We start from the raw sequence: 17,182 nt of genomic DNA, 5'->3' as shown, positions 1-17,182 counted from the left end.
AATCCTTGACCCTTGTAATGGCTTGAGAGTTGAGAGAGAAGGAACACCAAAACCGAACCAAGTAACTCGTCCACTGCAAAGAGAAAGCGCAAGTGATACACTGGGTCGGCCGAGTGGGCTGAGTTCGGACTCCTGAACCAACTGGTTCAGAGTGACCTTGAACTAGCGAATAAAGATAGAACACGTGGATTTATCACTGCGCTCCCTCATTGGTAAAATTAGGGAGACGGAAGTGAGAAGACGACGTTTCCTTTCCGTCTCCTTCCATTTCTTCTCTGAAGTCCCAAAACCAAAAACGAAAATGGCCCTTACTGTTTTCCTAGCTAAATTCCTCCTTTTTTTTCGTAGAAGATATCGATGATTCGTCTAAGTTTCTGTGCTATTTTTGAGGTAACTCTTTACTCTTGGTTCCATCCCATTTTTTGTTTGTGTTTGTGTTTTTCCTTTTTTACGTCCTGAATGCGTTCTGTTGTTGGAGATGTGTTTATGGTGAGTTTCATCTTCAAATTGTGAATTCTAGTTTAGCTATGAACGGCGGGAGGCGGAGGAATTTATGGGTGAACGCACTGAAGAGTGAAGACTGAGTCGGGAAGAGACGAAAACAAGAGAGAAAAAACTTACCAAAGATATTCGTTATGCGAGCAGGAGAAATGGAAGGTTGGATATTCTCTGCAAGAGGAAGGGAAAGAAATGGATCCTTCTCACGGAAGATCGATTTTTCCTCAGATGGTTGTTTTGCTCGTTTCTTCTCTTCTTCCTGTTTGTTTTGAAAATATAACAAGAGAGGAGGGAGACGAAAACGTCGTCTCCTCACTTCCGTCTCCCTCGTTATACCAAAGTGATGGGGCAGTGGTAACCCACGTGTTCACTTTTCATTGGCTGGTCAACGGTCATCCTGAACCAGTTGGTCCAGGAGTTCCGAACTCGTGTGGGCTATTGTTTCTTGGGGAACATGCGAGTACTCCTACCAAGTCGAACCGTAGAAGTTAAAACAGCTTGTTTCCACGAGGGCTTAAACCCTAGCAAAACCCCGGGCAAACTCCGCCGGGGCTGCTGCAGTGCTGCCCCTCCTTTTTATTCGACCCGCCGTCCCTAACCCTCTGCGAATTCCTGAGGGAAGGTCCTTACTGCTCCTGTTTGGTTGTTTCTAGCGTTAGAGATTGATTTATACTCCATATTTAAGAAACTTTATTTATTTTGCCTGTAACTGTGACCCAAATTTCTCTTCGTCGAAGGGAAAACGAACTGAAATTTGTTTCTAGTGCTAGTTTAAGAGATGGGGAAGCTGCGTGCCGTGGGGCTGGTATCTGCGATGGCTTCGGCCACTTTAGCTGCAGACCGGGCTTACGCTGATGGTCCTTTCAAATTCTTCCCATCCTCGACTTCCCCTTCCAGTTCTACTTCTCCGGATCCTGGAAAGACTTCTCCTCTTCCTGGTCAGCCTTTTCCTCTTCCTAACCAGCCTACTCAGCCTTCTCCTCAGGCTCCTCAGACGGGGGCCAAACAGGAGAGGAAGTCCTGGAATGACAATCCTCTTCCTCGGACAACAGCAGCGGGTTTTGATCCTGAGGCACTCGAGAGAGGAGTTGAGCTTTTGAAAGAGATCGATGCGTCTCCTAATCCTGATAAGGTGAGGAGTTTTTTACTTTTCCTAGTTATCTGTTGTAGTTAGTTAGTTTGGCGTGGATCTTTTACGTTCTGTACTTCTGGTGGTTTGCTAGGTCTACCGGATCATGATGGAGCAAGAAAAGACGAGGCAGGCGGAAATGGCCGCTAGGCTGCAGGAGTACAAGGCATTGGGAGCTCAGCATCAAACAGTAAGTTTAAGGCTGATGCAGCTTCTTATTTCTCGTTACTTGTCATATATCATTATTTAGACTACGAAATTTATGTACAAACTTGAAAATATATAGTCCATTATAAGGTAATTAAATTGCTGCATGAGCCATGAAGCACATTATTCTTTGCTAAGGTTGTGTTTTCCAATGAAGCTTTTAATACTATTCCCATGTTCTGAGCCATGACACGTATGTTCCTATGGAGAGCATTGCCTTTATTTCACCTTTTTTCCAATTATGTTTTTGGAAGAAATGATTTCAGGCTGTCATTTGTCAAGGAATGGTGTTGTCATATGTGTGCTTCGAAGGTCCGTAATTCCTTAAAATTTTCAAGTATAATTGATTAGTCTCACTGCAAATATTTTATGAAAAAAGAAAAACAGCAAGTTCTTTAGAAAATTTTATGATTTGAGTCTCAAAAATGTTTTGCTGAGCTGATTTCTAATTTGTGAGAAAATTCTGACCATATGTACAATATTGTTATGGTGTTGTGGGATCCAACAAGGATATGGGTGCTGGATTGGGTCAACCTAGTATGAGATAAGTTAAGGGTTTATCTTTCTGCGTTTCATCATTTCTGGAGTTTTAGCATATTCACTAAGTACCTTTTTTTAAAAAAAAAGAACATATTCGCTAAGTTCCTAAGAAGTTAGACATTACATCACACATTCGAATCCTGGAGTTGGCAACTCAAGAAAAGAGCTACCGGTGTTAGAGTGAGAGTCGTCACAAAATAAGAAGCACTGCCTGATCTGAAGTGAGAGCTGTCATAGAGTGGGCCGTCATGGATGTCATTACAGAAGCGTGGTGCATTGTTATGGTAATGTGGGGCCCAACTTGGGGTATGGACACTGGGAGGGTCAGCTTAGTATCGAATAAGTTTAAGGTTCTAGCATTTTCGTTCCATCAGCTTTGGAGCTTTTAGTGTATTGACTAGCAACCTAAGATATTGTTGTTTGATCAAGTTTTAAACATTGTAATTGATAAAGAATTGATTGATTCATCACTTTGTTATGATTCTTGACAGGCCCAAAGATAGGGTCAGAACCTCTATTTTAGTAACATCTGAGACTTGTTTAATTATGCTGTGGTGTTTTTTGTCTAGCTGACTAGCTCTCTTTTGAGCTTAAGCTGATTTATTTTGGGCTGTTCGGTGAATTACTATGTTATATAATGTTTTTTTGGTCAGCTTCACCTTGAGCTTGGACCTTGTTGTTAGACTGGTACTTTACTTGCATTTTAAGTAAAATCTTTTGATTTCAGGAAGCACAAAAGGTAATTTATGAAGAGCAGAAAAAGTTTAACCAGCAACAAGTACAGGCAAAGGCTCAACTCAGTCGTTATGATCATGAATTGGCAAGGAATAGGATGCGGGTATGCTTGTAAAAACTTTGTTCGGTGACCTGTTCATGGATGTAGCCTGTTAATGGTTAATTCTGTTTCTCATGTAGGATGAGCATGAACACCAGAGAAGAAGAAATCGGGAGCTTGTGCAATTGCAAGAGGAATCAAATAAGCAGTTAGAGCAAACTAAGCGTGCCACAGAAGAACATATTCAGGCTCAACGTCAAAAAACAGAGCAGCAAAAAGCAGAGATAGAGCGTGAAACAATCAGAGATAGGATCATTGCAGAAGCAGAAGGGAGGGCCCGTGAAGCAAAATTAGCTGAGGATGTAAACAAACGGATGCTAACAGAGAGGCTCAAAGGGGAGAAGGAGAAGCTGATTGAAGCTATTAACACTACCTTTGAGCACATAGGAGGTGAAAAATAGATTCTAATAGCATAAAGCATTTGAGTTTAAGCCTTTATGTTGAACAAGTTTTGTTTAAATATTTTTTCTCAACAATCGAAGTCTCACTGATTAACCTGTTTGGTTTTCCTTTCATGAAAAAAGTGTTTTTTTTATGAGTTAACCACACTACATTAGCCATTTGGCTATCTTCTAGAACTTCATTGTTTTCTAACTGTAGTATTCATTTCTAATTGTAGATCAATGTTTTCCAACACTGTTAAAGTTCACACCTTCTGTATACTTTTTTTTTTTTAAATACCTTCTGTATACTCAATTACCATAGAATAGCAATTTATGTCTTTTCTTAATTATTCCACCACCAATTATGGATAACATCTTGTCATACCTGGAGTGGCCAAAGCATGCTACAATAAAAGGCTTCTGCTCTCATGAGATAGGCATGAAATGGGCAGCATTGATATGCCTATAATGGGTAGCATGTTAAGTTGATGATGTAATGGTTGGAAATGTTAGGTTTCTTTTTAAGCGAGTGAATAGCATTTGAATTGTGTAATGGTCATCTATTTCTTGATTGCCTATGGATTTCGAGTAGTGCACATTAGATGTTGTCAAGTCTAATTTGGGCAGACCTTTTAACTGTGGGCCTTAAAAATAATATTTCAAATTTCAATAGAAAGGGATTGTTTTATGTCCAAGTAGTAATTGACCTTCTTGTTTTCAGTGCTGGTGGCCATATCTCTTTTCTCTATGTCAAAGCTTGACTGAATTCAATCGTCTTTCTGCAGCTGGCTTGCGGGCTCTAACAAATCCAGATACGCTGATGATAGCTGTTGGTGGAGTAACAGCTCTTGCAGCTGGGATTTATTTGACCAGGTACTATTCAGTTTCGGTGGACTTGGAAATTTGCTGCAATGCCTGCTGGTTATTATTTTGGAAGTTTAGAAACTTGAATCTTTTGATGAAGAAGTGTCTTCCATTTATCTAGGCTTAAACTTCAGTTTCTATGGTTTTGGAAATTTTCTGCAATTCTTGCTAGTTATTATTTTGGGAAGAAAAACTGGAGTCCATGATACTTTGATGAAGATGTGTGTCACATCTATCTAGGCTTAAGCTTAGCAAATGCCAAGATGATATAAAAAGTTACCACATCATTACATTAGGCAATCATCTATTTTTATACTTAATCAAGAAAGAACCTGAACTTATTTTCTTGAATCTTATTTTAACTAATGGGTTACAACCTCTCTCTTGTGGAAGTACCATTCTTATACTGAATTACCATTTGATATGAACCTGCTGAGCTGGTTAAAGGGGCCTATTCCACCAATAAAGTGGTCTAGTCAAATTGGCCTAGTTCAAATCCCTCGTACTTTTTGTTCTTGAAATTTTATTTCAAATTTGAAAAATAAGAATTCCACTTATGAATCCTGTAAACAAAAGTTGATACAAATAATACCAGTATCCAATCCCCTGAATCCCTTTGTGAGAAGGACCAGAGGGAAGGGAGTCCCATGGATATGTAAAAAGCCCAATGAAAGTGTTTTGATGATAATTGTGGAACATTAACCGATATGCCTAATTCTTTATGTATTATTGATTATAATACTCATAATGGTCTAACAGGTCACTGAACCAGGTTGTGTGTAATTAGTCAAGCCACCAAATCTCTTAGAACATTGAAAAGAAATTCCATTCCACATAATCTCTTACTTCCTGTCGCATGCAGTCTTCCTAACAAATGTTTTTGGAAATTGGGATAAAAAAGGAAATTTTTTGTTGGGATCACCCCCTTTTTATCTACCAGGGAAAACATGAAGTTCTTCATGGCATCTATATTCCGTATGATTCTGAAGTTTGTGATGAACATGGACTGATGACTTCTCATACTTCCTTGCAGGGAAGGTGCTAAAGTGTATTGGGCATATATTAATAGAAAATTGGGACAACCTTCCCTTATCAGAGAGTCTTCAAGAGGAAAGTACCCTTGGTCTGGTTTGTTTTCTCGTGGGAAAAATGTATTCCGGAGTAGTGGTGAAGGAGCTGGTTCAGGCAAAAATGATGGGATGTTTGGGGAAGTAGTTCTTCATCCTTCTCTCCAGAAGAGAATCCAACAGCTAGCTGGTGCTACTGCAAATACAAGATCTCATGGAGCTCAATTTCGTAACATGCTCTTCTATGGTCCACCGGGAACCGGTAAAACAATGGCTGCTAAGGAGCTTGCACGGAAGTCAGTAAGTCACAGCATTTTCCTGTTAATTTTTTTAAAATAATATTGAATGGGTAGCAAACAAGAAGATTGTGATGTTATGATGCATTGGCCCACCTTTTGGCTTAATTTAGTATTTGTTGTCTAGTAGTCTTGTTCTTTGCATCATTTGAACGTTTCTCTTTTATTCCATCAGCAGTACTCATAAACAATAAGTTTCCACAGGGGCTGGATTATGCCTTGATGACTGGGGGAGATGTGGTTCCTTTGGGGCCTCAGGCTGTCACCAAGATCCATGAGCTTTTTGCTTGGGCTGAGAAGTCTCGGAAGGGTTTACTGCTTTTCATTGACGAAGCAGATGCTTTTCTGTGCGAGTAAGTTTTTTCTACTTATCTGAGATTGTAGTCCTTCTCCTTCATGCTACCTGATACGTCATTTATGTAAGGAGACATCACTGGTGATTCTTTTTTGAAAATTGACCTTGTGCTATTTGTCGCAGGCGTAATAAAACCTATATGAGTGAAGCCCAAAGAAGTGCCCTCAATGCCCTTTTAGCTCGTACAGGTGACCAATCCAAGAATGTAGTTATAGCCCTTGCCACCAATCGACCTGGGGATCTTGATTCTGCAGTAATTGACCGTGTTGATGAATGTCTTGAATTTCCTCTTCCTGGGGAAGATGAAAGGTTCAAACTGCTCAAACTCTACTTGAACAAGTATATAGCTCAGGTGGGTGAGAACAAATCTGGCTGGCTCCCAATTTTCCAAAAGGAACAGCACAAGATTGAAATCAAGGGTTTGTCGGATGATGTTATTAGAGAAGCTGCAGCGAAGACCGAGGGATTCTCAGGCAGAGAGATAGCAAAACTGATGGCTAGTGTTCAGGCTGCTGTTTATGGGACCAAGGACTGCATTCTTGATGCTAACATGTTCCGTGAGGTGGTGGATTTCAAGGTTGCAGAACATCAGCAAAGGCAAAAATTTGCAGAGGGTGGGTCTGTTTGAGATATTTGTCAGTCTGTAGCATGACACTTCGTGTTCAAGTTGCTCTGCTCCTCTATAGCAGTAATGTCAAGAGGCTGCTCAACATCAAAAGTAGGAAGCAGGTACCCTGCTGACCGTGTTCAGTCTGGCTGAACTGCAACACTCTTTTCACCATTATTCGGTAATTGAAGCTTCAGGTGAACAGCTGAAAATCATTGCGTTTCTTCCCCGCACCCCTTATTTTTTTTGCCTCACCACTGTAGAGTTTATAATTTTCTTCACATATGTATGGGGGGTTTTGTTATTATTGATTGTCATTCTTTGACAAGCGATAGAGAAATTTTGAATTCCAACAAAATAAGTTGGAGACGGAGTACTGGTGACATTGAACCCTTCGCAGGACTTCAATGGTTATAATGCAAGATCTAATCACCCGCTCTGTTTTTAATTTTGATTAATCGTCTCTTTCCTTTCTGTAGCAAAGACAGCCGAGGAGACCATTAAATAACATATCTCAGCCGCCATTAACTATCTCATGTCATTTATCTGTTGTCAGCAAAAGAGATAATCGCTGAAACAGATACACGCAACGTGGCGATGTCGAACTCTCAGTGGGAAGGCTCGGAATCATTACAACCACAGACAACCAACCAAACCCAACCGCATGCTCGTCTCAATTGTTCTGAATGATTTCGACGCGAGGACGAAGCATTAGCATCATTTGGTGAGAAAACGACTCTCAACCAATTCATGAACAGTCCAGATGGTAAGCTTTCACTTTCTTATAACTGGGCTGAAGTCCCATCTGAAACGAAGAAAGAATCAAGGGAGAATGCAGAAGCTCAGAGTGATCAAAGTCCTGTTTTTTATGTCTGTCATCGTCCTTCTCGTTTCGGTACAGAGAGGGAGAGGAGCAGAAGTAGCGGCTGGTGGGTCTGTTGCGGCAAAGAGTAGTTTTGTATGGCATAACAAGCCATGGATGAATCATGGAAGTTCAAGAGGGACGCATATCGTGAACCAGGTCGAGGATAAAATGAAGATGGGAACATGAAGGTCTAAGTGGGTGTGGATGACCTAGGGCTTAGAATGTCGATGTTGGTTTCTGAATTGTTGTCAAGGTACAGACCATGTTTCGGCCTAGAAGTGATTCTGAAGCAATTTGATGTAGTCAATGTAACGGTTCAATTGATCCATCCGCGTCTCTTTCATTTGATCCTAGAGTAAGACTGTAAGACACTACTGTAAGGAAAGAGTTTTCAGAGACTCGATTCTAAACAGAGCAGAGCAGAGAAAACATTAACTTCATATCTGTTGATTAAATGAATGATACCTTTCATTCTTGCTTATAAGCTGTGAGATAAATGGAAGTGTTCAATGGAGTTTGGTGCTTAGACTTTCTGTTTGTGCTCTTTCAATTTTATTACAGAGGAGCATATTGTTCTCTGCTAGAAAAAAAATTTAAATCAAAGACAAGGGTAATGAATGTCAGCAGTTAACTATTCTCTGTGTCAACCATTGTTCCAGAGCTTTTTTTCCAGTAGAAACAGCAATTATGATGCAACTGATAGAATATTGTTAGATATGAAGCTCATTTGATTTCAAGCCACAGGTAATCTTTTGTAAGTTAAAGAGCTGGTTTGCTAAAGCATAACTCTCCTGTTACCATGGCAAAGAACCATTGCAAGCTGATGTAACAAAAGTTAAGCAAAGAGGGAATGAGTTGAGCCTCCACAGGCAACAAGCAAATTACAAGAGAGAAGAACATGATATGAATGCATAGTAATGTCTCTTAGATTGGGTGATGCATGATAAACATTGAGGACATCGATAAAAAGGTAAAAGGGAGCTTGTGAGTATTACGTACATGTGGAAAGAAGAACAGCGCATAACTTTTGATGCCCAAAAATTCAGTACCGCAAACTCTAATTTACAGATGCATTACATTCTTCAAGGAGAGCTAAGATATTATGCTCAGGAGCACTGACAGATGACGGTAAGACTAAACGATTACTTTTGGGCTTTGCCCTACTTCTTCTGACTGAGTCAAGGTGGGAGTCAGCTTTCACTACAGGCAAATCAGCTGTCCTCCTTACATTTGCCGAAAGACGCTCCTTCCATATCCTTCCATCCTGAATTTTGAATCACAAGAAGTTCATCAATACACAGTCTGCGAAGTTATTTGTAAACGCAGCGCACACAACTATCTTGTCGCGAGTACGTATTTGAACCTTGCATGTTACTTATTTAAAAAAAATATAAAATCAAGAATCAAAAGAAACCTTGGCATCAGAGGATAGGCACAGGCTCATGCTAAGAAAAAAATTAAATGTATCTGAGCTTCTTATTGGATGAGCCAAACAAATTCAGTTGCCAAGAAAGAGTTTAACAGAATTGTGTGGCTTGTGAAATAACTAGAATTCTGATATGCATTTGATTGATCTGTTAAAGCTTTCATTTGATGGGAGGTTTAACTAGCACTCTGAACTATATTTGATGTCTCAACTTTTAACAATTTTTATCCAGCCCAGAAAATTTCTATCCCAGTACACATATATCTAGTTCAGCATATGGTAATCTGGGACATTATACTTTTATCTATGTCAGCATAAATGTCCTCAGACATTTGGTTTATAGCTTAGAATATTTTTGTACTTTTATCAGCGCATTTTATGAACTTCTAGGATTGGCAGAAACTCAATTCCGACAGTAATTTTATGGATTATCCATCTGAACTTTGAACATAGTAATAACTAGATGTGGAAATCTTTGATTTGTAACCACAATAACTCAGGTATACATTCAACACACAAATTTCTAAACTAAAGGACACATTCTTGTGCTCTTTTAGACTTGTTAGTGTACAAAATCAAGAAATGAATCTCAGGCAAAGGATAAGAGGGATGTTCCCCTAAGAGTAATGACAGGTATTAGAAAGCCAGAAGCTTAGTTAGATCTCTGATGCAGTGAGGAGGATCAACACTACAAGACTTTGAGATTCAGGCCAAGATGACTAGTTATTGAACAAATTAGTTGGGTACCAAGTTGGATGAATGCTAATAATGAGAATTTTGTGAGTAGAATATAGAGGCCAGTTCATGGCAAGTGGCGTAGTTGCAGTTCCACCTAAATCACAGTCATGAAGATATGAAACAAAAAAGCATGGATTTCAAGCACATAACTTTGAGCATCCTCTGATAAAACTCAAATTTATGTAAAAAGACGCATGTACCCCAGCTAGGGGATGGGTAAAAATTGTAATTTGGGGGACATTTATTTTTACAAAGTCTAAGGATGCTACCTTAAGGGTAAAAGTGGCAATTAGATTTTGTTTTCCAGAAAATCTAGGGTGCGCTACTTTAGACATGTGAAGATGAATTCCTTCTATGATTCCTCAACTTTCAACCTTGAGGACAAGGTTGATACTCAAGAAGGGTAGAATGATAGAGACCCAAAATTACGCCCAACGAAGAAGAAGAGGAAAGAAGAAGAAGAAAAATAGAAAGTGGCACCATCCAAAAGTTAGAAAGTGGTACCACATCCTATAAAAATAGGAGATCAAGGGTAAAAAGGTAATTTTACCCCTCAAGGGGCTGGTCAAAGCTGGAGTCAAATTTGTCTCTCTTGAAGAAGATGGAATCTTGTTAGAAGAGAAATAGTTTTTTCTTTGATTGATATAATCTTTTAAATTCCTAAAATCTCTCTTAGATTGATGTAATATCTCACTCTCCTAGGATCTCTCCTTAAATTATGTAATTAGGGAACCCTAATTGATTGAGGAGTTTCCCAAATAATGCGTAGGAAAAAATATAAATAGGTGTTGGTTGAAGGAAGAATCAGTCAAGTCTTTTCCAAATCTCTCTTTCCCCTCTCAAATTCGTGCCTAGCACCTCTCCCATTTTTCTCCTCTCTTCTTCTCTCTTGTTCTTCAAGATCACTCTCTATCTCCCTCTCTTTCTCTACTTTACCTCTCTCTTCTTCCCTTTGCTCTTATTCCAACCCTCTTAACCTCTCATCTAAAGTGTAGTAATTCTAAATAAGAAGACTATAAAAGTGCCAAAAGTTTTTCCTTTTTTTGGGAACTGAGACAATTGCATCAAGTATGAAGAATACACAACTCACAAGAAGCAGGTGAAGAGGACAAAAGGATAAAATTCTTCCCCAAAACAAGATAAAGGGAAACTTCTTTCTCAACCAAGCAATCAATGAAATTTTTTGGCACTTCTTTGTGTGTGGAGCTGTAGATCTCATAATAATGTCAAGGGAACTGCAAAGAGATCAATCACAAGCATGAGAAAGGATAAATGACCAAACAATGTTTGAAAAACTTTTCATAGCCAAGGGCTGCATAAATTAGGACTTTTGTGTTGAAGATTCTTAACTATTGCACAATGTTTGTTATAAAACTTGATCAGACAAGCTTTCCACCAGAAGGGTATTTTGCTAGAATAGAGTCTCTGATTTTAAAATCATGCGCTTATTGAAAGGCATTGCTGAAACTGTTCTAGTCTAGATTTTTAGGATGTGAAACTGCTTCACTGAGAAACCATTAATCTCTTCTTTTTTTTTTTTTGGATAAAGATGTAATTCATTAAAAAGGCGAAAAATCACAAAGACATAGGGAGCAAATCCCTAACCATTAATCTCTTCTAATCACTAATCAAGCCAAACAATAAAATATAAAGCATAGAAAACTGACTTACAGCACTAAATCAAAACAAAAAGGCAGAAAAATAACAGTTCACAACACAGAGTGAGTTTCAAGTCATGCTCACATTCAAAATAGAAGGATCTGGAAGTGGACATCGCACTGGCTGATCATTGTCAAGAGGCTCCATAGGTCGTTCTATCGGTTTAAATTCTACCGCACCTTCAATTCCGTGGGCGGTAATGATCCTGGCAGAACCTTCTGCTTCTGTATTTGATGGAACTGCCCCTGCTTCCCTCTCATTCTGTGTAATAGATTTTATTTAGCGAATGCACTACTACAACAAAGAAACATTTCACTCCAAAGAAAAAGGATAAAAATAATTTGTAACTGAGATAAAACCAACTGAGAAAATCAGAGAAAAGTAAAAGGAATGCTGTCTTCTAATGCGCAAAAGAAAGCTGAATTTGATTAAAGAAATCAGAAACTTTGAATGTTTTAATCAATTCTCACCGCCACAGAATCTTATGCTTTCTAGTAGGAACAGGACTCAGGAAAAATAGATGCCAGAGGTAAAAATCGATCTCTGGAGCTGTCTAATGTAAGAAATGAAGAACCAAGTTTCAGCAAAAATATCAAATTGTGTTTACAAAGTCCGCATCATAGTTTCTGTGGAAGTTCAATATTAAATTTACTGGTAAAACGAATCATCTAAAAACAAGAAGAAAAGACCCATCTAAAAACAAACACGGAGATGAGTTTTCACAACTGAAGGAAAATCTCAATAGAAGGATAGCCGAAGGGGGTGATCCATAATGATCAATATCTTCGATTCAACAATCTCGGTACAGATTTAATCAAAATGAAACCCAAACTAGTAATGAAGAGTAACTAAAACAGATGAAAGTCAACCAAAACACTAGGAAAAAACAGCAAGCAACTTGACGATGACAAAATAGAAACAAAGAGATAAGGCAAATTCGCAGAATACCAAATCAATGACGAGGAAGGAGGCCAAGAACCTTGCCCTAGCAGAGTAAGAAAAACTCAAGAGATGTAAAGAACCAGATTACCCTATATCCACATATATAGAACCGTCCAGCAATCAACAATAATTAATCTAAAAGAATCTAATTAAAATAGCGAATCAAAGAATCTAAATTTCCTTACAATGGCACTTTGTGATCGTCGATGACTAGTTCTGCTCCCGGAAAATCTTGAGAACAGACTCACCATATCTCCTCCAGGAACAGAAAGGATCAAATTTTCTTGACAAACAAAAGCTACTAAAGGTATCTGTAAATTGACCTTTCCTTTCTTCCAACCAGAAAATACTATCCTAGGCTCTTAGCTTCGACGGAGTGACGAACACAAGGTAGTTTATTTTGATTGGTTTCCGTTGGGACTGTCTGAAACCCAATATTATATAAGTCAACCAAAACACTAGGAAAAAACAGCAAGCAACTTGACGATGACAAAATAGAAACAAAGAGATAAGGCAAATTCGCAGAATACCAAATCAATGACGAGGAAGGAGGCCAAGAACCTTGCCCTAGCAGAGTAAGAAAAACTCAAGAGATGTAAAGAACCAGATTACCCTATATCCACATATATAGAACCGTCCAGCAATCAACAATAATTAATCTAAAAGAATCTAATTAAAATAGCGAATCAAAGAATCTAAATTTCCTTACAATGGCACTTTGTGATCGTCGATGACTAGTTCTGCTCCCGGAAAATCTTGAGAACAGACTCACCATATCTCCTCCAGGAACAGAAAGGATCAAATTTTCTTGACAAACAAAAGCTACTAAAGGTATCTGTAAATTGACCTTTCCTTTCTTCCAACCAGAAAATACTATCCTAGGCTCTTAGCTTCGACGGAGTGACGAACACAAGGTAGTTTATTTTGATTGGTTTCCGTTGGGACTGTCTGAAACCCAATATTATATAAGCAACCAGTAAATGATAAAGAAGGTGAAGAGAAGCCGTGAACAGAAAGAATAATACCGACCAAACAACCACTCTCTTTCATCCATTCGTTTCGTGGCTTTTAATCTCCTTCCATATTTTTCTAATGAGTTTATCAGTCAAATGTCAAAAACTGGATATGTATCTCCCTGTAGTCTATTCAGCCACCTAATTCCCATTAAAGTAAAGACGGAACAGTGGATATGAAAAAACCCATTCACGGAAGTCAACCACTTTGATTTTCTGCAACTACCCATCTGAATCCTAGTTTAACGCCGTTCACGAAATCCAAATCCACTTCATTTTCTGCCGACTCCCCTGTTCTGATTCAAAATATACTCGTTTTGGCATTGCTTTCTGCAGATTAAAATAGTCAAATGACGAGATTCTAAAACGATGATTAAAAGGTCTGAACGCTCATAAAGAAGTTTAATTTGCAAAATTCAACGCATGAATGGAAGTAGCTCAGATGTCCACTGGATGTCAGCGACTTTCTCTCTCTCCCTTGAGTGCTGTTGGATCCTTGGAGGCATCCATTGTTAATTGGTGGTTGATTAACGGGGACCCTTCGTGCTTCCCTCGCATCCAACCAAGAACATGCTGCAATTGTTGCAATCATCAAGTGCAGAGGAAACGAAGTGATGAAATACGCCAGAAGTTTTAACTTGTAAAATCATTTAATTATTTGGCCCTCCGGGCCAAGGGTTGGGCGGCGTCTTGTTTCACCGGCCGGGTCGGTGTAGTCTCAAAAGCGCGGACCCGTAGGCCAGGATAATATAAATTTCCGAATTTCGTAAAATCTTTATGCTCAGAGACACTTAAAACCAACGACAGACAAGAAGAGCTCTTGAATAGTTTCCATCTGAAAGAAACTATGGGGAAGCCAGGGATTCAACTTCTGTCGAATCTCCTGAAAAACGTTGGTACCTATGCTCGCCCTTCTAATTGCAGACAGCTCTCTCTCGTCAGCCAGCACACTGCCAAATGGATGCAGGTTTTTTCTTTTCTACTGCGTAGATCCGTTGTTGTTGTTTTAACAATTTCTTTTGGGTTTTCCGTATGATTCGCTTTTGTTGCCAAAATTTGTAACTCTTGTGTGGTTGTACTCATTTTCTTTTCCTTTTGTCCACTCAACTATGGTTGTAATTTTCATTCTTCGTATTCGATTTCATTTAGCTAGGCTGCACTATCAGAATAACGGACTGAATTTTATGGGCAAGTCTAATTTTCGCTTGAAAGTTTCTGTTTGGGGTTATAACGTGACTTTTTTTTTTTTTTTTTTGTGAATTAAGTCCGGCTGCACTGGAGGGTCTCCGAGTTAGTTGTTTTTCTTTCCCTATTTCTAACTTTTGGTTTAGATTTTCCTCCCAATTAATGGATGAATATCGCGTGGATATTATCTTAGAAGAGTCTGATATCCTAGACTTAATCGTTTGGTTACTGAATTTATATCACAAATTTTATTTTTTATCAGGTTCTGAAGTCAGTACATTTTTTTGAGAAATGATTTCAATTTTCAGATGGAATGATGAAATTTGAATATAAACCATCGAGGGTATATATGCTGGTTGGTTATCAACCTCCTCTTTGCCATCATTGGAATTTATCTTCTTGTGTGGACTTAGCATTATAGGGATGGAAGGGAATTGGTGGCTTGTGCCTTGTTTTGACATCTAGATCTTTTTAGGATATATATCTGATCTGTGAACACTGTGGTTTTCGTTTTAAGTGTATAATTTCAAGCTCTTCATCTGTAGTGCAAACTGCCCTTCTCCCCAACCACACGACCACAAAAAAAGGATCAAATTCTATATCAAGTATCCTTAAGCTAGAATACTAAGTTATGGCTAAACATCCAGATAAGGAATTATGCATGCATCTATAAGATAGTTATAATTTATGACCATTGTATTGCACGATGATCCTTTCAAGAGCATGATTCCTCTCTGCCCCCTCTTACTGGGTCATATTATTAAGAAGACTTCTAATTAATATGTGAAACATGCTATACATGAGTGATATATCTCCTCCCATTACAGATCACAAGTGAAATATTATAGGAAGATTGTGGCTTAAGAATTATATATCAGAGAACTTGTCAGTTTTGTTGTGTTTCTCACCAAATTAGGATTGAAGCTGAATTTCATGAGACAGTTATTAAACCACCATGTTTAAGGAGTGGACAGTGAAAGAAGTAACTGCTATTGGAAAATGAGGGTGGAGATGAGAACATTATATGGTTGTTAAAAGAATTATTGGTAAATCCTTGGTAGCACTAGTAGACCGGAATATAAAGAGGAGTTGTCTTAGATGATTTGGCTTGTTTAATAAAGGCTTGATAGTGCACCAGTGAGGGCTGAGGAGAATTTTGTGGCTAGTGATCTGGGCCAATGGAAAATAGAGGAAGACTGCAAACTAAGAGAAACATAAGATGCAAGAGTAAGAAAGTGGAGAGGAAGAAGAGAATGAAGGGGGAAAAGACTGCATGGGAGAGCAGTCACGTTGGGGTGTCTTGCAAGCAAAAAGTTCATATTACCCTTATACCACTTACAGCCATAAAACAACAACAACAAAAAGATAAAAATTACATCATTAGTCTTTGTCTAATTGACATCTTTCTAACTAGAACATTGGAACACAATACATCATACTATATATATTAAAATACCCCTGAACGCTATCAAAGACAAAAAAGGATATAAATGAAAGTAATTGGAGAAAACTCAAGGAAGGGATTTTCTGCTGGAGTAGGAAATTGTAGAGAAGCATAAAAGGAGGTATTTATGTTGCCAAGCCCAACAAAGTTGATGTAAAGCTTTTATGAGATGACAATCTGTACTACCTGTCTTGAAGCAAATTCAAGATTGGTTGCTGGGTATAATTACCTATTATTTGTCTCGATGACTTTGCTTTTCTCTACTTCATTTTTTAAAAAGCTTTTTTGAGTTATCGGAGAAACAGATTTTGTTGAATGTATCCAGTTCTGATTTGGTATTTGGACTAGCCCATTACAGTTAAATACCAAAAATAAGTGGAAAGTTACAGTTACATTCATGAACTGTTGAATTACTTTCTTCGGTGTTACATCCATATACAATTGGGCTCAATTTACCTTGAATTGCATCCACTTTATCTCTAAAATAACTCCATGGTCATACAGGACATTACCAAAAAGTCTCCAATGGAGCTGATCAATGAAGTTCCACCCATTAAAGTTGATGGAAGAATTGCTGCCTGCGAAGGAGGTAAAATTATCAAGTTGTTATTTATCTGTGCTCCATGCTCTCCATACATTGTTTACTTTTTGAATTTATGTATGTTTGCACTCAATGTTTTCCTCACACTTTCAATTGCAGATACCGACCCTGCCCTAGGCCATCCAATTGAATTCATCTGCCTTGACTTGGATAAACCTGCTATTTGCAAGTATTGTGGCCTTCGCTTTGTTCAGAACCATCATCACTAATTAGGGATCGAGGAGCTTTCTATAATGCAACCAAGCTTGCTTACTGTATTTCAATTAAAATTTTCAGACTACATTTATGAATGAGCGAAACAAACAAGTTCTTTGCTTTTGGCGAAATAAGACTTGTGTACCTAAGATTTTAACTAACCTTGAACGTCATCAGTCTTCCTCACTATTTATGTCTACTGGGGAGCCATCCTAAAGTTCTGGATGAATAGAATTCTCTCATTGGGAGAGCCATCTTCTGCCTGGTATCTTCAAATGCCCAGTGACAGAGGGAAATGAGAATAAGATAATTTGTGTTAATTTTCTTCACAAG

The 17,182-nt window shown here is 38.5% G+C and overlaps 3 protein-coding genes across 4 annotated transcripts; 2 read left to right on the top strand and 1 right to left on the bottom strand.

Moving 5' to 3' along the window:
* The first annotated feature begins 977 nt into the window (after positions 1-977).
* On the top strand, positions 978-8,130 carry LOC137934487 (uncharacterized). Its single transcript, XM_068778857.1, has 8 exons — positions 978-1,630; positions 1,722-1,817; positions 3,102-3,212; positions 3,290-3,599; positions 4,378-4,465; positions 5,490-5,823; positions 6,024-6,172; positions 6,298-8,130. The coding sequence occupies exons 1-8, from the start codon at positions 1,277-1,279 to the stop codon at positions 6,800-6,802; spliced, it is 1,947 nt and encodes a 648-aa protein (XP_068634958.1). The 5' UTR covers positions 978-1,276; the 3' UTR covers positions 6,803-8,130.
* A 541-nt stretch (positions 8,131-8,671) lies between these two features.
* On the bottom strand, positions 8,672-14,003 carry LOC137934984 (uncharacterized). 2 transcript variants are annotated; one of them, XM_068779590.1, is made up of 4 exons: positions 13,121-14,003; positions 12,597-12,835; positions 11,554-11,730; positions 8,672-8,910 (listed from the first exon to the last, which is right to left on the bottom strand). In XM_068779590.1, the coding sequence occupies exons 2-4, from the start codon at positions 12,660-12,662 to the stop codon at positions 8,704-8,706; spliced, it is 450 nt and encodes a 149-aa protein (XP_068635691.1). In that variant the 5' UTR covers positions 12,663-12,835; positions 13,121-14,003; the 3' UTR covers positions 8,672-8,703. The 2 variants fall into 2 exon arrangements, with proteins under 2 accessions (XP_068635691.1, XP_068635692.1); XM_068779591.1 differs by lacking the exon at positions 13,121-14,003 and adding an exon at positions 12,942-12,970.
* Positions 14,004-14,216: 213 nt separating this feature from the next.
* LOC137934598 (NADH dehydrogenase [ubiquinone] iron-sulfur protein 6, mitochondrial) lies at positions 14,217-17,181 on the top strand. Its single transcript, XM_068779035.1, has 3 exons — positions 14,217-14,391; positions 16,558-16,642; positions 16,754-17,181. Exons 1-3 carry the CDS (start codon positions 14,272-14,274, stop codon positions 16,861-16,863), a joined length of 315 nt encoding a protein of 104 aa, XP_068635136.1. The 5' UTR covers positions 14,217-14,271; the 3' UTR covers positions 16,864-17,181.
* The last annotated feature ends 1 nt before the right edge of the window (position 17,182 follows it).

This window comes from Aristolochia californica, unplaced genomic scaffold (assembly GCF_029961685.1).
Source record: "Aristolochia californica isolate CCGP_79_NKW_82.1479 unplaced genomic scaffold, dmAriCali1.0.hap1 SCAF_6, whole genome shotgun sequence".
NCBI lineage: Eukaryota > Viridiplantae > Streptophyta > Magnoliopsida > Piperales > Aristolochiaceae > Aristolochia > Aristolochia californica.
Note: the sequence above shows the minus strand (reverse complement) of the source record. Positions and strands in the feature narration are given on the sequence as shown.